General features: G+C 36.5%; 2 protein-coding genes across 4 annotated transcripts; one reads left to right on the forward strand and one right to left on the reverse strand.

Moving 5' to 3' along the window:
• Positions 1–36: 36 nt before the first annotated feature.
• Positions 37–6,819, reverse strand: si:ch211-126c2.4 (uncharacterized). Of its 3 annotated transcripts, XM_056472793.1 has the most exons (9): positions 6,673–6,817; positions 3,748–6,052; positions 3,609–3,651; positions 3,066–3,221; positions 2,768–2,857; positions 623–694; positions 478–549; positions 318–385; positions 37–173 (listed from the first exon to the last, which is right to left on the reverse strand). In XM_056472793.1, the coding sequence occupies exons 2-8, from the start codon at positions 6,031–6,033 to the stop codon at positions 318–320; spliced, it is 2,787 nt and encodes a 928-aa protein (XP_056328768.1). In that variant the 5' UTR covers positions 6,034–6,052; positions 6,673–6,817; the 3' UTR covers positions 37–173. The 3 variants fall into 3 exon arrangements, with proteins under 3 accessions (XP_056328768.1, XP_056328769.1, XP_056328770.1); XM_056472794.1 differs by lacking the exon at positions 37–173 and having other exon boundaries at positions 186–385; positions 629–694; XM_056472795.1 differs by lacking the exons at positions 37–173; positions 2,768–2,857 and having other exon boundaries at positions 186–385; positions 6,673–6,819.
• Positions 6,820–9,896: 3,077 nt separating this feature from the next.
• foxo4 (forkhead box O4) lies at positions 9,897–19,108 on the forward strand. The gene is made up of 3 exons (XM_056471709.1): positions 9,897–11,804; positions 13,186–14,655; positions 15,822–19,108. Exons 1-2 carry the CDS (start codon positions 11,373–11,375, stop codon positions 14,629–14,631), a joined length of 1,878 nt encoding a protein of 625 aa, XP_056327684.1. The 5' UTR covers positions 9,897–11,372; the 3' UTR covers positions 14,632–14,655; positions 15,822–19,108.
• Positions 19,109–20,686: the final 1,578 nt, after the last annotated feature.

A 20,686-nucleotide genomic window follows, 5' to 3' on the forward strand; every position in this document is an offset into this window, starting at 1 on the left:
TTCCCTCAAAAACAAATACACACAACAAAATTAGAGTGTAATGTTGCACTGTAATTTATTAGGACAATCCAGACAATATATCATAAAAAATTACAATTTATTAACAAACAGCGTCACATTTTAGAAGCATTTAAATATTTGCTAGAAAGGTTAAAACTTCATTTTTTTTACTCCTGTAAATATGAAAGACAAAAAAAGAGAATCAGCCAGAAGTAAACAATTCAGCTTATATTACTTTAAACGTAATACAACTTACATTTATCCCAACAATTAAGATATGAAGATTTAACAAATGACTCTAAATTTTGAAGACCTACTTAAATTCTCTTCATTTCCTTTATACACAACTCCAGTTTTTCATGCAGTGGTCCCCAGTTTTTACAATCTGTGAAAAAAGACAAAAGACAAAACATTTTCTCATGATGACTAACAACAGTAAAGTCATTGCATAAAAAATAGCTAAAAATAAATAAATACCTGAACGCAAGACCTTTAGTTCTCGCAGGACGCTTTCAAGTTTTTCTTCATGTTGCAAACAATTTACACAGCCTAGGATTGAGGATTAAAATGAACGTTTAGTACTATCCTATCCACAATGATTCTACAATGATTACAAACATACATTCACCAGATTGATGCTCTCCTTCAGTTGGATGAACACCATCACACTCTACTGTAGATGAAGCAGCAGGTCCTATGAATACAAACACAATAAATACATCAGAATGGAGAATCAATGATCATATCACAAACTTACTACATAGTGTTTGTTTTATGAGGTGATAAACCAGTGTCTAATGTTTGCTCATTCTTAACACCTGCTCTTCCATATCTATCTATATATCTATATCTATATATATATATATATATATATATATATATATATATATATATATATATATATATATATATATATATATATATCTATATATATCTATATATATATATATATATATATATATATCTATATATATATATATATATCTATATCTATATATATCTATATATATATATATCTATATATATCTATATATATCTATCTATCTATCTATCTATCTATCTATCTATCTATATATCTATATATATATATATATATATCCACTGCCAATATCCCGGTCTACCAAGAAAACACAAAACACATTTAGCTACTGTTACCCTGCATTAATTTGGATAAGGAAGGATTTTTTCCCCCCTTAAAAATTGGCAGTTAAAAGTGGCTCTTAATTGGTTCTTGGGAAAACGCAAACTTGACCAAACCAGGGTACAGAGAGAGTAGTTTACAAAAGAGGACAAGAACATCAAAGGTTGAGAAACTGACTCTTTTGAGGAACTAATTTAGCAGCTTCATTAACCACCAAAAACATCAGATGGTCGAGACTTTTTAATGAGCAAATAAATATGTTTCAGGCATTAAATAAGCTGCATCTAATCAATTTCCTGCAACCCAAATGGTAGTATACATGTAATGTTTGTGGTATAATAATCATGTTTTCATTTCAGATTTATACAGTCAATTCACGAGGTGGCACAGATGCCAATTTATTTTCTGAATCATATCAATTTGACCTGGATTACAGCAAAAACTATATTTTACAATAATGAGATATCAGGAGCCATCCTGTTGGGATGTGTCTGTTGCGCTTGAGGGAAAGGGTGGCATTTCCCCATATTTTAGAGTCTATAATCTTCTGAAATATCACTTTGATACACCCAGTGTTTTGTACATTATGTCTATTATACTTAAACCACCATCAGTTACAATAATCCTAGACTTAAGAAGTATAATAGCCAATTCACCTAAAAACCACACCAACGGCAACAGACATGTTGTGGACCCAACATGTTGTTAACCATGCATGTCAGCATATTTTGGCTTGGTCAGGGCTTGTAGAGTAGTATAATGTCTGAGAAGTGATGTACAGTAATTGGTGAGCATTCGTAAGTGCAGTATGTTATACAACCTTCAATTATTACTGTACTATTGTTCGTGCCTACCAGCACAAGAGAAAATAAGATTTCCCTATAAGCAATTATTGTTTGTGCATACGTGTGTGTGTGTGTGTGTGTACACACACATACAATATTATTGAACAATATCCATTTTTTGTCTTAGGAGAATTTTGAAAACTTTGATCAACTTCAAAAGTTGAGTACCGTATGTGTGTGTCTAAATGTGTTGCAGACCATCTGAGAGTACAATAGACACAGTAGCGCTTTTCACATTTGCAATAATTAACCCCCTTTCATTTGAAACCCTTAATTCGCAGTGTCATCCTGTGCTACCTTGCTTACGTCTTTAATTTGAATTCTCATATTATATATTGTCAACTGATATAATTTTTAGACTTTAAAAGGCAAGAATAAAATTATATCTTTAGTAAAACTGATGCTCTTTTTTGCATAAATGGCGTTTCAGGGACAATCCAAATCTTGTGAATATTAAGCACATGAGTGGTTATCAGTTTCTAAGCATTTAGCGGTAATATTACAAATTCAACACCAATTTTTTTCAAAATGCACAATTGGGACAGCAATGAAGAATTCCAGCAGAAAAATCAGATCAGGGTTAACAGACCAGAGTAACCCTGCTGCTAAAATTACATGCAGGAAATATTCCTTACAATGGTTACAATTTGTTTTTAGATTGACAATATCTTAAGTGCAGGGTGAAAAGCCCTACTGTTATTTATCAAGTCTCACTTTTACACTTAGCATTACTCTAGTTGGTGTAAAAAAAAAAATAGTAAGAATAATAATTAAATCGCACCAATTCGTTTTCTTTTTGCCGAAGGCAAACCATCATTGATCGAGTGCTTTTGGCCCACACTGGAAAGCAGTGAATTCCTCGTCCTCATACCTTTCATAGAGGAAACATGATTTGAATAATAACAAAGCATTACATAATGTCAGAGCCCTTCAATTACACAATCATTTTCTTATTTATTTTCTAGGTATGAATGTTGCATAAGTGTGAGATAAGCAAACCTGACCATGACAAAATCTGAAGGTACACATTGAGAAAGAAAATAGAAAGAAAAAAAAAAAACAATCACTGTGAACTTTACCTGGTACTGCAGCTGATTTATTACTGGGCTGAGATGGAGCAGATTCCACAGAGGATAGTGCAGTCTGTGGTGTCTTAAGAGCCAGTCTTTTACGGGTCGGTGGCTGTAGCCCAGATGGTTTCATTTGTGGTATACCAGAGTTTGAAGGTTTTGCAACTGCAACCACGTCACATGACAGTTTACAAAATGCGCATAATACATACAACTATATATATATATATAGTAATGTATATTACCACTTTAAAGATATGTTCACAGTAGTTAAATCTGATAGAATTTAAAAACAGTAATATTTTGATATTGTTGTAAATTTAAATACATAAACTGTAATTTTAAGTGTCAGGTGTTCCTTCACATCATACAAAAAGCCCGATTTGATGCTCATTTTGAAAACAACTGTAATTTACTGTGACTTGAATAACTGAATGCATCGGAGTAACTTATTCAAAAAGAATCTTTCTGACCTCAATTATTCCAACAGCAATGTAACAATTATGCACATGTATAAATTGTGGGACAAAAGAAAGTATATAAGCCACTCACTAGCAGTGAAGTTATATCCGGGGACAGATGATACCACAGAAGTCTGTTTTAAATAATAAAAAAGAAAAATCCAATAATATAATTAAACCCGACACATGATCAACATCTTTCATAGAGAAAACAATCTTACGCTTCTTACCTTAACAGTGCAAACTGGCGCTGTGTTTTTGACAGGTGCTATGTTCCTTGTCTTCATCTGTATAGTCCTCCTGTTGCCACGCAGTGGTGTGGTTGATGTGTTAGGTGGATGCGGGGCCTGTGGGCCTCTGACAGTCTTTGGTTTGACCACCACTGAGGAGTTAATAGATGAAGGCGGTGGAAGAAAGCTGGACTTCGCATAGCTGATCTTAGATGAAAGCTGAGGTAGTCTTCTTTTCATGGGAGGTTTAGCGGGAGGCTTGTTCTCATTTGCTGACTCTGATGTAGTGTGATTTGGAGGGCAGGTCGTCAAGACCTTCTGATTTGAGCATTCAGCCGTCTGAATGGCGTCAGTTCCATCATGATTGCTGGTACAGACGAGCTCATCATTCGACTGGGCCTCAATGCTGTTGATCACAGACAGCCTCTTTCTCATAGGGGTGGGCTTTGTATCTCTAAGAACTTCAAATCTGGACTCTTTGCCAAAAACTATAGGTGTGGATGTAAACATGAAGTTTGTCTTCATGTTTAGCGTTTCATCCAAACTAAAAATACTGTTTCTGCTGATGTCGCCAGAGGGTTGAAAAGCAGCACTACCTGTTTGCTCCTCTTCAACAGTGATGTCGACTTTAAAATGAGCTTCCTCTGAGTTTTTTCCTTTGTCATCCTCGGAGTGCAGACTACCATCTTGTTTTTTGTTTTGCTGAATATCTTGAATATCTACAGTTCCATCAAGCTTTTCATTTGGCTGTTCTGTAGTAGTGTTTAAGGGTGCACTGTTAAAAGAGGACGAAGCGGTTTTAGCGTGTGTGATTTCTATATTAGGAATATCCACAGTGGTTTTGTGTCCCTCTTTAGGGTCATGTGACTGGACCAGATCAACAGTGGCATTTCCTGACTCAGTATTTAAATTAGGGACATCAATATCCACCGTTGAATTAGCGTCACAGCTCACCTTTGGCTCTTGAGATTCCAAAGTGCTGTTTTTCCCCTTGTGTAGATCAACATTCCCATTAGTACCAGAATCATGAGTCAAATCAACAGTGTTGTTCTTCTCCTTTACGTTTTGTAGACCATTAATCCTACTAATACCATTGTCAGATGGTTCTTTGGAGTCTGGAGTCACATTAAAAGTGTTGTCCTTGATTTGCAAATCTACAGTCGTATTTGTACCAGGGTTACATTGATCTTTCGAGTCCTGAGTCAAGTCAAATGTGCTGTTCTTCTCCTTGATGTTTTGAAGATATACAGTCCTATTTGTACCAGTATCAGATAGTTCTTTCAAGTCTTGGGTCAAATTAAAGGTGCCGTTCTTGTCCTTGATGTTTTGTAGATCTTCGGATGTATTTGTGTTAGTGTCAGACTGCTCTTTTGAGTCTTGAATGAAATTAAAGGTGCCGTTCTTTACATTGATGTTTTGCTGATCTACAGTCCTATTTGTACCAGTATCAGATAGTTCTTTCAAGTCTTGGGTCAAATTAAAGGTGCCGTTCTTTTCCTTGATGTTTTGGAGATCAACAGTTACAGCAGCATTACCCTCTGATTGCACTTTAGAATCTTTGGAGAAATCGAAGGTGCTGTTTTTCTCCTTGATGTTTTGCAGATCTACAGTCTTATTTGCACCAGTATCAGGTTGTTCTTTCGAGTCTTGGGTCAAATTAAAGATGCTGTTATTCTCCTTGATATTTGGTAGATCAGCAGTCGCAGTAGTGCCACTGTCAGACGGCTCTTTTACATTGTGGGTTAAATCAAATGTGCCGTTCCTCTCCTTAATGTTTTGTAGATCAACTGTCACAATTATACCATTGTCAGATGGCTCTTTCAAGTCTTGGGTCACATCAAACGTGCTGTTCTTCAAGTCCTCACTCATGAGATCTGATGTATCTGCAGATGCAAGAGCCTGAAGTGAAGGCACAGCATCCACATCTACTTTGCCATCTTTTACACTGGTCATGTCTTTCTCATTCTGTACTGATCTATTCGATGCATTTCCACTTGCCAAATGACACGGCACTGCAAAAGAGCCATTCAGTCCAGAGTCATTAGTAACATTTTCTTGCTTGCTTTTTCTTTGATTTTCAGAGGGTGTACAAGCAGGGGTGCTTAACGCAGTTTCGTTTGAAATAAAAGATGGGCTGACGGTTTCATCAAGAAATCCAGACACTTGTGGAAAAGGTTCATCTGCAATTGAATAGAAACTAGAGGACAGTTCTGGCAGTTTGAACTGGTACGAAGAAACAGGTTTCTGAAGAGACGATCCAAGCTTCCGCCTAAAAAAGCTCTCCATTTCAATAGCAGGCGGGTCCCTGAAAGTAATAACAAAAAATATGTAGTGACTTCCTGAATCCTTCCTTGAACCTCCGTGATTAATGAGGAAGAAGATTATCTAACAGAAGATGGCATGAGTTTACAAAAGGAAGAATCTGTTTGAAACCAAATTCTTTAAATATTTATCTATTTTTAAACACACAACTAATAATTAAGCAGAGATATTATCTAGAAATGTTATATAAACTCGTCTGATAATAGCTTAGGGTGTATAACATTACACAACTAAACATACTAGAATAATCTCGTTTTGTAACTAAATGAGCATTGTGCCATGTACGACAGATCGCACTATTATGTCTCTCTTCTTTTTCATTCTTTCATAACCCGTTTTAACCCATTTTAATCTATTTTTATTTATTTGCCTCTTTTATTACTGTTTATGTAAAGCACATTAGACAGCCAGTGTGGATGAAATGTGCTATATAAATAAACTTGCCTTGCCTAACTGACAACTGTAGCGGATGTTTTGTTACGATAACAGGGCGAAAAAAACGATATATATGAACGGCGACATGCGAAAATAAACCAAAAAACTGTATAATGTGTAAACAAGTAAAGAGATGCTAATCTTTAATAAGTATTATGACTTTCTTACCAGCTCTTGAGTATTTGGTTTTTGCGTGTCAGTTTTAAACGGGAACAACAGAGTCATTGGACGGGACTCTCGGCTCTTCGCCTATCAGAGAGTTCATCTTCTTCTTCGCCGTTAATGGCAGTTGTCATCCAAATCGTCGCGTTACTGCCATCTGCTGTCTAGCACTTGTTGAATATATTCGTCAATCCAGTCCTCTTTATGAATCTAAACAAAGATTTCTTTATTCAACTTCCGATATTTTATTAAACATTTATATTGTACCGTGCTATACCATCTCGTCTTTCTAATGTAGATTTCCTGCATGACTGCTTACTTTTATCAGAGCGATGGTCTTCTATGGTAAATTTTAGATATCACAGCGCCCCCAAGTGCTGGCAATTTGTATGACACACAACTCAGTGATGTTTTCTCAGTTCATCATATCGTATGGTAATTTCTGTAATTGTTTTTGAATAACTAATTAGGAATTAATGACAAGCACGGATGAAATATTCATCATAAAACTAGCAATGTGGACTAAAAAAACGCATTCACTGTAAAAAAAAAATGCTGGTTGGCTAAAATTTTTAAGCTGAATTAAATTAACTTTGAGTCCACTGAACTTATATTTTGTTAAACTGACTTAAAACTACTTGCGCAACTTATAAAATTAAGTTAGAACATTGTTAATTTCATATTATGATTTACAATGACCTAAAACATATGCTATCAGGACTAATCGATCACATAATGTTTTACAGTGTAATCACACACTGTACTGTTTTGATTTCATTTAAAATCTTTATAAATAGCTGTCAAAAGTGTGCTCTAGGCTAAAGATTTTTAATATTTTGTATGGCACAGACACCCAAATATGGCTATCTAATACATTTTTTTTAAACCTGTGAAATTGTAATTATTAATTAATGCTATAAATAGGTGTAAAATATTATTAAAATTAAGTTTTTTAGTAATGGATTTATTTCTATTATTTATTGACAAAAATATTTATTGTTGATTAATTTGTATTCATGTAATTTAATCAAATGTAGAATTTATTTTATTCAACATTATTTGCAAACTATTTTTATTCTATATTACATTATTTTAATCTTGTTCATATATATTTGTTTATTACGAATATGTTTTATTTTATTATCAACTCATGTGTTAATAAATTTATTCATTTAACTTTCTTCGGCTTATTCCCTTATTTTTTTCAGGGGTTACCACTAGCGGAATGAATCGCCAACTACTGCGTCATATACAGTTGAAGTCAGAGTTATTAGCCCCTCTTTGAATTATTTTTTCTTTTTTAATTATTTCCCAAATGATGTTTAACAGAGCAAGGGAATTTTCCCAGTATGTCTGATAATATTTTTTTCTTCTGGAGAAAGTCTTATTTGTTTTATTTCCACTAGAATAAAAGCAGTTTTTAATTTTTTAAAAAACTATTTTAAGGTCAAAATTATTAGCCCCTTTAAGCTATATATTTTTTCGATAGTCTACAGAACAAACCATCATTATATAATAACTAGCCTAATTATCCTAACCTGCCTATTTAACCTAATTAACCTAGTTAAGCCTTTAAATGTCACTTTAAGCTGTATATCTTAAAAAAATATCTAGTCAAATATTATTTACTGTCATCATAGCAAAGATAAAAGAAATCAGTTATTGGAAATGAGTTATTAAAACTATTATGTTTAGAAATGTGTTGAAAAAATCTTCTCTCCATTTAACAGAAATCGTGGAAAAATATAAACAGGGAGGCTAATAATTCAGGGGGGCTAAAAATTCTGACTTCAACTGTATTTAACGCAGCGTATGCCCTTCCAGTCGCAACACCAATACATTCTCGGATTCACACACACTCATACACTATTGCCAATTTTGTTTAGCAAATTCACCCATACCTTATGTCTTTGAACAGTGGGGGAAAACCAGGGGACCCGGAGGAAACCCACACCAACACGGGGGAACATGCAAACTCCACACAGGAATGCTCAACTCAAACCAGCGACCTTCTTGCTGTGAGTTGACCGTGCTGCTCCCTAAATTGGCTCATTATGTTATTTACATTTTTATAATTTTCCCCAAACATTTCCACAGACCCCCTAGTACTCCATTGTGCACCATTTTAAAAGTTTAAAACCCTTTAGCCATGCAAATTAAAATTGATTTGTTGTCATACAAAGATACAGTTCAATATGCCAAAATACTTTTGTTAAATTTCATTAATTTAAAATTTAACCTTTTTAAGTGTATTAAATCACATTGGTTTCTGATTGTTTGTGACATAGGGTAATAAGGACAGAGACCATAGTATTTTTTATGTGAAGTGATTTTTTTGGTGGTCTTTAGCACTGATTTAAAGTCCAAATCAATTATCACAAAGACATTTTATTACTTTTAAAACCCAAGTTATTATACATGCTCTGTTAAATACTGGAATATAAATACATTCATTACTTAACTTTTATCTTGGCTTTCACTATTATAGCCTACTGTACTGAAGCCTGGAGAGGAGTTGCATCATACACTGTATCCTCTACCGCCCACCGCAATTCTGGGAAAAGGGTAATGGCCTTGGGAAGGTCCTTTGGGTATTGTAGTTCTTGTCAGTATTTGAGACACATTCACTTAAATATATAGATATAGATATATACATACACAAGCTGACCAACTGACCTAGAAAGAACAACAAGCTGACATTGAAGTCCGTTTAAAATATCAATTCAGTGGACAACATTGTTGGACGGGGTCTACAAAATGTCCATTTATTTTATAGGCTATTGACTATATCTGAACCCTAAACGCACGATTTCAAATAATGACGCGACATGATAAAAAACTATTATGGCATAAACATTATACACTGTATGAATAGCTTCTATCCACTTGTTAGTAATTAAAAAAAGAGATTGTGGTTTTAACGGGCACCATGGGGACAGTGAGACCGGGGGTCTCGCGCACCGCGCTCTGCTGGAGATCCTTCGGGGATTATTGTTGACACGCTCCATAACAACCTGGAGATCCTAAAATGACAAAACCGTTTAGCCCCGGCTAGGATTCACACACGCAGGCACGCACACACACATCTTTAGAAACTATTACATAACTGACTGCGAGCTCGGTCTTTTTTCGGGATCCCGGTTTCCTCTGGTAGTGTTTACGGTGTAGAACTTCATCACATGACTGACTGCAATTCCCATCAACCCCTTTGACGCATGCGCACGACGCGTTGTCTGGCAGTGGTAAACAGACGTCAGAAGGGAGTCTTCGCCTCGAGTCAAAACAAAACAAAACAAAACAAGAAAGATCTACGATGAATAGCTGTTGTCCATCTCCATTAACAGCAGGAGGGAATTTATTTCGCGTTAACTTCAACGGACGACCGAGTTGTTAGGGAGAAGCAGCTTTCTTCGACTTTTACCGGAGGGAATTTAACTCATAAAAACTGGAGTTGGCTAACTAGGTGGCCATCTACTTACTCTCCCAGTAGTAAAACTACGCTTTCGAGTTTTGTCCCGAAGGCCGAAGCGCCGGCGATTGAATTCGAGACGCTGACGGACTACAACTTTTCGGTTTTTATCAAGGAAAGCATCGACTGTGGGGAGATTTTGGAAGGCTTCGACGGGACGGACGCTTTGGGCTCAGATGTGCCCGCTCGAGCATCGTGTGTAGCTGCGTCTCGAGGAACATGGCAGATGGTGACACGCGCCAGCACACAGCGTGGAGGACCGAGCAAACTTGAACCATAGCGACACAAATATAGTTTATTTTATGGTAAAACCCCATAAAACAAGCCGTAATGCGCGAGCACTCCTGTCAGATATTATTTAGGGTTTTTATTAATAGTCAGTTTTTGAGTTTAGTAATATAGCATTTTTGTTGGGCAGTTTTTAGGGGATTTGAATTGGGTTTATTTTTGTTTTCGACTTTGTTTTAAACCCACAATGAATCCCAACTAATAAAATAACATGGCTTTGTTGACTTTTCGAAGGCAGCTCTAACAAGTAATCCCCATTCACTTGAATTTGTTTACAGTATTCTTGCATTGAAACACACTCGGTTTACAAAAGGAGTTGGTGTACGACGTGTACTATTAGGGTGATTCGATGTTTTTGTTAATGGTAGATTTTTCCTATATACTCATTTTGTTTTCTTGTTGAGAAATAGCAATTAAGGCGCGTGTTATGATTGGTTTTCCCTAATTTAACTGTCTCGTAGTTTGTATTTTAAGAGAGGCTCTCCCCGTCACTCCAGCGCGTGGATTATTGCAGCAGTGGCTCTTGACAGTCCAGCTGTTTTGATGTGTAGTGAATTTCCTTTGTTCTCAATAGATAACAAAGAGACCCCCATTCTATCCTCGTTTGCTCTATGTAAATCAGAAGGTTTATGGTAGTTACTATTAAGGAGATTATTTGACCCCTTTAATCTCCAATCTGAGGATTAACTGACGCTATATTGGTGTGTTCAGATTATTACGAATGTGCTTCGTTACCCTCTAGACAAACACGGTTAAATTTAGTCTGGATAATTTACACTGATCTAATAGATCAAGCAGAGCATAAGAAATTATCTGATTCCTAAACAGGATTATTAAACTCGTGTGTTAGTCATTTCCTAGTCTGTTGGCGTTGGTATTTTAACATCGCCTAAAAACTGGTTCACTTAAATCCAGCTTTCCATTAAAATTATCTGGATTGCATCGCACAATGGAGGAAGAAAACGTACCCCCGATTGACCCAGATTTTGAGCCGCAGAGCAGACCGAGGTCATGTACATGGCCGCTGCCCAGACCCGACATCTCAGCTGTCAAAGCTGGGGGGACAGACGGCTCCGAGTCTGCTGCTGGGACCCCGCCCGCCGAGGAAGATAAACACGACCCTCAGCCAATCATCTGCGATCCTGAGAAAATCGCGGTCTCGGAGGGCGGGCTCGTCGCTGGAGTGGGCGGAGCTACGCCTCGGAAAGGCTCTTCCCGGCGTAATGCCTGGGGTAATCAGTCCTACGCAGATCTGATCAGCCAGGCGATTGAAAACTCGCCAGAAAAGCGACTTACTCTGGCGCAGATCTACGATTGGATGGTAAAAACGGTGCCGTATTTTAAGGACAAAGGAGATAGTAACAGTTCTGCTGGGTGGAAGGTAAGTCTGAGGAAGTACTGACTGAGAGCCTTTCTGAAGATGATAATAATAAGGATTTGAAATCAACTTTTCACTCTCCAGCTATTTTGGTTGTTCAAAGTTTGAGTTAATGACCAATCAGGACTTAAAGGAGTCAAAACAGAAGTAGTAGGAAAAAAAAAATAAAGCAAATGAACAATTTGAATAGATTAAATATTATATATTTTTTATTTAATAATTTTGTACCAGCAGGCCCATAGTGGTTGTTTTTTTTCTCAAAATATGGACATTTTTCGCCTCATTTTCTATTTAATTATGAGGTTTAAATACTGCATTTTAGTGACATTTTAAGCACTATTTTTTGCTGGATTAGCTTGTTGGATGGTTATCATAACCACACTTTTTGATGTACCAAAAACATTTCCTAAAGATTTAGAATAAAAAAGTAAACAATACTTATTTTTTTAATTACAAATTTATCACAATATATATGTCATTAGAAAAAAATAGGAAGCTGTTAAAGTTTTGAATTAAAAACTGTAACCTATTGTCATTTATTAGGCAAATAGCAAACTGGCCAGCACATTCAACTTTCCTCGGTTAGGATTTTGCCATTTGAGTAAAAAAATAATTAAAACATAATAATATTAATAATCTATTAATTTTTCTTTAGCTTAGTCCTTATTCATCAGGGATTGTCACAACGGAATGAACCGCCAGCTATTCCGGCATATGTTTTACGCAGTGCATGCTCTTCCAGCCATATTTATTTAGTAAAAAAGTACATTTGTACAAATTAGTATTTAAATTAATTGTAATATGAGCTGCTTTTGGCACCTCTCAACTTTTATTGATCAGTTTGTTTCAAGAATAAGGTCTAAGATTTAGAATAAAAAGTAAAATGTTTTCTCTATTTAAAAACAATACAGTAGCGAAAGATGACTTTACTCGGTCTTTTTCAATTTTTTTTTATCATGGCATAGCAAACAGAATAGGATAAATGAGCTCATGTGTGGGACAAATTCTGGACCCTTGTCAGTAAGGGGTGGGTCTTTCAAACCACCCGAACCTCCCTTTGGCTACAAGCCTGACCAACATTATATACAGAGAATTCAAGCATCTTTTTTGTTGACTTTCTTTAATAATGCCTTGTCAATAATGATAATCATGCCACAAAATATAATGGTTACCAAATAATGTAATTTTGTTCTTTGCATCAGTGTACTGATAAAGTTTCAAGCTGAAAATAACAGATTTTTTAGGCAACACTGCAATAAAGATGACAGGGGTTGTTTTGGGATTTGTTTAGTTTAATTTCAAACACTTATATTGTCACCTTTTTATGCATGGTTTCCATTTCATGTTAAATTTTTAGTCATGTATTTTTTGTCATCCTATTTAGAACTCTATTCGTCATAATTTATCGCTCCACAACAAGTTCCTGCGAGTGCACAATGAATCCACAGGAAAGAGCTCTTGGTGGATGCTTAACCCTGAGGGGGGCAAGACTGGCAAAGCCCATCGGCGTCGTGCCACTTCTATGGACAACAGCAGCAAACTGCTTAAAAGTCGCATACGGGCAAAGCAGACTAAAAAGCAGGCTGGAGCAGCTGGGATTGGTGGCACAGGAGGTGGCCTGCAGGGTGAGGGGGCCTCTGGCACTGGTGGTGCAGACAGTCCTGGGCCTCCGGGTCAGTTTGGAAAATGGGGAGTGAACAGCAGCAGCCCTTCCTCCCGTGGCAGCCTGGATGACCCGGACATTTGGACAAGTATCAGGCCACGGACAAGCTCCAATGCCAGTACACTGAGCGGTAGGCTTTCTCCAATTGCTACAGGGCAGGAGGATGAAGATGATCTACCTGAGGATGGACTTCTTGGTGGCTATTCATCAGGGAATCTTCCTTCAACACTACCTGAAACCCTCATGGAAGAACTGGATTTGATTGATGGGCTCACTTTAATGACGGGTCCACAAGGGGGTGCAAGCCCAAGCATGGCTCCTCCTGCCCCACCGCAGCCTCTGCCCTCAGCGTCCACTCTGCTGCCTCGAGGATCCAGCTTTCCCTCATTTAGGCAACTCCAGCCAACGAAGGCTTCTCAAGGATCCACTCCACCTGGGCCGCAGAGCTCAGTTCAACCCAATGCAGGATCCAGCACAAGCCCATCAAACTTCGGAAACTCCCTTTTCAGCCCTCTGCCTGGTCCAGGTCACAGTGGTTTTAGCACTCATGTGCCCTCCAGTCTCGAAGCTCTCTTGACCTCTGATTCACCCCCACCCAGTGATGTCATGATGACCCAGATGGATCCTCTAATGCCGAGTCAAGGAGGTGGTGGCCTTTTGGGGCTCGGAGGATCTATGTCTAGCAGCCAAGCTAAAGCAGGGCAGATGATGTTGAGCAAAGGCATTGACACAAGCACGGTGGGACAGATGAGCCTCCAGCGTCCACCCCAACTCCAGCACTCACAGATGGGCTTTGGAATGATGCACGTGGCCATGAGCCAGGAACCACCTCAGCTCTCAACTGTAAAGACCCAGCATCAGGTGCCAGGTTCTGGGCTTCTGCACCATGGAGTGGTCCCTTCACCTGCTGGAAATGGGGGACTGCAAGGTTTGGGCCAATTTGCAACAATGCCGTGCTTCATGCCCTCACAGGACCGTCTGCCTACAGACTTGGATATTGACATGTTCACCGAAAACCTGGACTGTGATGTGGAATATATTATCAACAGTGATCTCATGGATGGAGACTTGGTTGACTTCAACTTTGACCCCATCATACAGGGGGGACAGGGCTATACTGGGCCAGCGACCACGCAGAGCTCTTCCCACAACTGGGTGCCCAGCTAACTCCACTGTTGAAGATGAGTACAGGTAGTGTATCGGAAGTTTGTTTTGTTTTAGAAGGAATACAGTAGGGTCCATTTTGTTTTTTTTTGTAAATTTACATGTTTGAACCATCCTTCAACATATCTTTTGTGATCTTCATTAGAGAGTAAACATACATGTTGGAAACAGCTTGAGGGTAACTGATGCTTAGAATTTTCATTTTAGCATGAACTATTCCTTTACTTGTCATTTACACTCAAAATGGAAAATTAAAGTCATCAGTGGCATTTTGCGGGCTTGAAAATCTTTGAAATTATGTTGTTTTTGTCAGCATGTAAACAGCAGAAAATCTATTTTGTGAAAAACGTGACATTATGTGTTCTTGACAACCAAAACATCAATGGTAGACTTGATTGTACTGCTGAAATTATATAATGGCATTGCCAACTATTGGTTTGATATGAATTACACAGCATTTTTAAGTTTTTGTGGATCCACGCAAAATAGGGATTGTTTGTCAAACAAGTTTGTCATATGCATGAGAAAATCTTCTAAAACACAAAGGAAAACCTTTCAGCTTTTAGTACATTCTTCAGGGTTTCACCAAGTTAAATGTAAGATTTTTAAAGACATTTTAAGACCATTATGAATGAAATTTTAGACTTCTACAGGGCTAAATGCTTAGTATTTTTCTAATATTCCAGTTAGAAAAGATTTTCACTTGACCGATCAAAAAATTACTATTACAACTTCACTTGTGATTATAACTTAAGTGATTATAACTTACTAATGCAATAATAATAATAATTTAATAATAAAAAATATAGGTCAGGTCAGTATCCTCAGCGGTAAATAAATGGAGAACTTTTAAGCAAATGTTACTGTAAAGAAAGTAATAAAATGCTATTTTTAAATAGCACGTTAAGTGTAACTGAGATTGGGATTGTTGGTGATTGTATGGGTGTTAATGGCCAGATTGGGTAGCTACACATGAACAAAGACAAATTAAGAATTGTTAGAAGTTATTTAAGACCTACAACACAATATTTCAGTAGATTTAAGGACTTTTTAGGGCCTAAAATATCTCTTAAGATTTAAGACATTTTTAGACCCTGCGGATACCCTGTTTCCATCATATTCACATACTCATTGTTTCATTTATTGCTTTACATCATGTTAATTGCTTTTTCTCTTTATTCATTTGTTTACAGGATTGTCCCCCATCCTTAACACTTCAAAACCGATGTGGCAAAATGTCTGAACATATTCTCATTTTCTTGCCTCTGCATTTGCCATTGTACCTCAAATACAGAAACGGCTTCAGCTAAGAACACACTTGGCCAAGAAGCCTCAAGTCAGAATTTTCAATTAGACGATGAAATCCGACCTCATACATGTCAAGTGCCAATGTCAACTTAAGAGTGTGCTATTGGACACAGAAAACATGGTCTTGAAACATTTTTTTTTTCTTTTGTCTTGTATATGCAGCATATTTCGTTTTCGGCCAATCATGGACTAAAGAAGCACAACTAATAAACAGCTAATCATGTTTATTACATTGATGACTATGATGTGTAGTGTAAGATGGAGACGTTGGTACTCCTTGATCTCCTTCACCCTCAAAATGGAACTCTTTCAGCCAGGAGGATCAAACTTTGCAGCTTTAAAAAAAAAAATTACTTGTTGTTTATTAAACAGCAAGTTAAGAACCGAGCAGCCACGATTCTGCACAGATGGTGTTACTTCCAGCGCTGACCCGATGTTGCTCTCAGCCCCCATCCGAGGACGAAAACAACATGGTACCACAGGAATGTTAAGTTGAGAACAACATTGAGTGGCGATGGTATCACCAGCCCCAGTGCACAGCTGAACTGTATGGCTTTTGCTATCTTAGTGGTATGAAGCACATGCGTATTGCGAATGCAGCAAAGCGTTGTTGAACGTTTCAAAGTGGTTTGGCGGCGCTGTGTTGATCAATGTGCAATTAATTTGGCTTTTATGACCTCTGCTCTCAAGAAGGTGTTTTTCCTGTGACGTGCTGAAGAGGCTGATAGCTGAATGATGATTTAACTGTCTGCTCTTAAGTGTTTGTTAGTGATAACAACAGTATGAAGAAATGTGATTTTCCACAGGGCATTTTGATGCATTTATATTCCTGCCAACAGGTTAAATGGTATAGTGTTATTGTTGGAAACTTGTGCCCTTTTGCCGAATGCAATACCTGAAGTTTTTTCTTTAGTGTGTGTGTGTGTGTGTGTGTAAAGGAGGGTGTGTACGTGTGTACATTTGTGTGCGTGCAAATATGTTTAATGCTCCCGAAACTTGATTCCAACACACTGACAACAGAATTCAAGGTTATGCTGAATCATTTCATTTTAGTGCAGGTGAAAGTTTGTTATATGTGAGCTTGAAGCGATTCTTGAAGAAACGTGGATATATTGAGATGTTATTGTTCCTCTGGCATGATTGACTGTGCCTACAGAGGCACGAAAGGAAATTTTTTCTCACTGAACAGTTTTTCATAACCAGCACTACTCGTATTTTGTAAAAGATCAAAAACAGTTGAATATATATATATATATATATATATATATATAGTATATATCTCAAGTGTAATTCTAATTTAGATCGGATCGTTATCCTTAACAGAGACTAATATGAGGAAAAACATGCTGTTAATTCGCTTTTTTTAATCCGAGCAGATGCTATCTCAGATCATTTTTAACGGTCATTTTCTATGTAATCTTTTATTTTTGTAAAAGATGAGATGCATATAGATTTTATACAATAACCAAAGGAACACTAAGAACTACATGTTGGGTGGATGGACACATTGCAGGGGTGGATAAGCTTTATGAAAAGGAAAAGAATCATTAACTTAATTTGACTGATTGATTGCATGGTACATTTATCCGAATAGGCTTTAAAAGTTGAAATTGACTATAATTGTGTGGAAAAGAAAAAAGATATAAGAATAAGTTGTTTTTAATAGTTGCGACGTGAGCTTTTCTCTATGTCTAGGCAATGATTTCATCTCAGAACAAAAGACTGGTCCAATCGAAAGCAATTAATGCATTTTTCACTCAGGGTTATGGAAAATAATAATTAAAACAACTTCTGTAAGGAAGTAATGAGATAATCATGTTCTGACTTCAATGCTCATGGCCTTTTCTAAATTATAGAAGTCATTATGCAAGCCAATGTCACATATGTAGTTTAACCTTGAAGACATATATCTAATGCTGCAGTTTATTATGAGAGATTTATCTAATGTATGCATTTGTAGAACTCCTACACAATCTTGTAAACTGCCAATGAACACTATAGCATGTCGCTCCAGAGCAAACCATACCGTTTTTAATGCCCTTTTTATTCAACTTGTACCGATTTTGTAACAGAAGGGTTGACTTATTAAATTGTAGGTTCATTTAAAGCCAGCTTTCTGAAGACTTTTATTTGATGTATGAATTGGCTTCAATTGGAGAGCTTGTCATCAGCAACCATGACGTCGTTTTAATGGTCCGAGTGCGTTAGATTAACTATTAAAGCGCTCTTTTCTTACAGAGGAATAACTTCGTATCCTATTCATCGGTGCTAGATATTAAACATGAGAATTAATGAGGGCCATATTTGATTGGTGCATATGTAGATATCCGGGCCTGTGATAATTTTATGCAAGACATATTGAGTTAATTTCTTAATGTAGAACATAGTAGGAGAAATTAACCTGTGTTTTAATTCCCTGAATCTCAGTTTTTGTATATTTTTAAAGAAGCTGTGAATGGGGAGGGAGGGGGTTTGGCCGTCTCACCACATATTGTGTAACAGTGCACCTCAAGAATGGTGTCAGCGTGGTGTGTAGATTAATACAGCGATTGATGAGTTATTTCAATCAACTGTTTACATCGATGTGCTTGTCTTTTGGGGCATCTTTTTTCATGTTATGTTTGTACATGTAAAACAGCTCCTTGAAGTCTGAGGTGATCGTCATGCCTGCATGGTACATCTTCTAGAAAGCTTCAAAGCTGACAGTCACCTTTAACTTTTTCTAATGTCATTTGAATTTTCATAGTTAACACTGTGGCTTCATACAAATGATGAGTAATGTATCTGCCCCATCAGACAGACATCACAGGGCTGCTGCATGAAATGCAGGAATTCCACACCTTCCCTTTTCCAAATCACTCTCACCTTCCTTGTTTGATATTATCCTTCTATAGTACTCATTTTTTTAGTTCCTATAATTTTTTTCCAACAGTTTGCTAAATATCCCAGTTGATAACACAGGACATTTGTTTATGGTCTGGGTTGGGTTTTTTCTCTTTTGTTTTGGGTTATGGCGGGATGTAAGACTGACGAGTTGTGCATAGCCAATACTGTATATGTACTTGATTGCTTTTTTTTAATCAATTTATTTTGTCTGCCCCCATATTTTGTTAGTCAGAGGTCATTGAAAGCAGTTCAGCATAATAGAAATAAACCTAATCTGTTTAACGCAGACTGTTTTGTTACATTCATTTTGTCAATGGCCCATTTTAATTAATGTTTTAGGTTCAGAATAAGACATCAGCTTTTGCATAATGTGGATTAATTCATTTCAATCTCTCTTTTCTAGCCAAACTACACTCCTGTGAAACCCAAAACGTTGGAATAATTGTTTCAAGTAGGCATAGATGCTATATGAGAAATGCAAAGGCCACACCACAGCTTTAAGAAACAAGAGTGCAGCCAGGTTCTGGAACTAAACACTCGATTAGCCTAATTTTCTTTATAAGGATATTGATTTTTTTTAACAATAACTGATAAACATTTGTAGAAAGGCCTAATCCCTAAGGTTGTAAATTGATTGTACACTTTTGCTGTAAACATCTGTTCACATAAATTCAACTTATTTTTTAAACAATACTGTTAAAATATAACCGAACTACAATACTACATTAATATTAAGAAAAACAACAGTGAAATACATTTAAGGTGCAATTCTAGTTAAGAAATAATTAATTTCAAGCATTATTTGCAAACATGTGCACGTCCAATAGCTACGTCGAAAGCACAAAACGTTTGGCGTCTTCTCACATTCAGTCAGTAATGGAAAATCGATTTTAAGTTAGAGGGGAAAACAGCATATTTGCCGTGACTGTCAGTCATTTAAACATTTCGACTATAAAACTGTAGTCGTTTAAATGTTCGATATTTTTCTTTACCTTAATTTTATCTTCAACGTTTCTCTCACGCTTCACTTGGATTCGCGCTCTGCTACTCAACCGTGAATTCCGCCTGTAGAGAAATTTGATTGGCCATCTCAGATTTTCATGAGCTTGATCAGGTGTTTGGCTCTAAACTCTAGTCGACCTCTAGGGGGCGTATTTGAACAGCCCCACAGAAACATGAAATCAAGTCTGCCGAAAACTAAAACAGGCAAACTGTCTGATATGAGAAGTCTTTATGTAAGCGGTTTTGTATAAGGCTCATATTTCTGCGTTTAAAACACCTCTAAATTGTTTTATTGAACTAGGAATGTTTACATGTTCTGTCTGAATTGCTAGTTTGATTTTCTGCAAGTTTTAAATTGTACGTTTGATATTTTTACACCTTAAGGGCTTAAAAAGTGTAACGGCTTAAATCTGAGATAAAAATGTTATGTCTTTAAATACAGCAATAACAACAAAAACATAATAATATAACAATAATAATAGCCTACTGGCAAAATTGTCTATCTCAGTATTACAGTTCTCACTAACATTGAAGATGTACAGTGCTCAGCATAATTGAGGACACCCCATTTATTTTTATCCATTTCTCAGTGAATATAGGCAATGTATTTTGGTACATTTAAACAAAATAGATTTATTAAACAGACATATTTATTAAAATAGGATTTTAGTCACCAAACAAATAAAGAAATTGAAAGACAATACAATTAAATTCAAGCGTTATAAACTACAAAATTTTTAACTAAATGTTTCGATTTTTTTGCTTCTGTTAATTTTTCTTTTTTTAAATATTTTTCAATAACATATAAATTTGGGTGTACTAGATTTTGGATCGTTACTGTAAGTTATTTTGTTAAATAAGC

This window comes from Danio aesculapii, chromosome 14 (assembly GCF_903798145.1).
Source record: "Danio aesculapii chromosome 14, fDanAes4.1, whole genome shotgun sequence".
NCBI lineage: Eukaryota > Metazoa > Chordata > Actinopteri > Cypriniformes > Danionidae > Danio > Danio aesculapii.

Excerpts from the sequence above, each read along its gene's own strand:
- si:ch211-126c2.4 (XM_056472793.1), bottom strand. The coding sequence starts at position 6,033 with ATGGAGAGCTTTTTTAGGCGGAAGCTTGGATCGTCTCTTCAGAAACCT. Across the intron at positions 3,652-3,747 it reads CGCCAGTTTGCACTGTTAAG|ACTTCTGTGGTATCATCTGT; the intron begins GTAAGAAGCGTA and ends TATTTAAAACAG. Across the intron at positions 2,858-3,065 it reads TAAATCAGCTGCAGTACCAG|GTATGAGGACGAGGAATTCA; the intron begins GTAAAGTTCACA and ends CCTCTATGAAAG.
- foxo4 (XM_056471709.1), top strand. The coding sequence starts at position 11,373 with ATGGAGGAAGAAAACGTACCCCCGATTGACCCAGATTTTGAGCCGCAG. Across the intron at positions 11,805-13,185 it reads ACAGTTCTGCTGGGTGGAAG|AACTCTATTCGTCATAATTT; the intron begins GTAAGTCTGAGG and ends CATCCTATTTAG.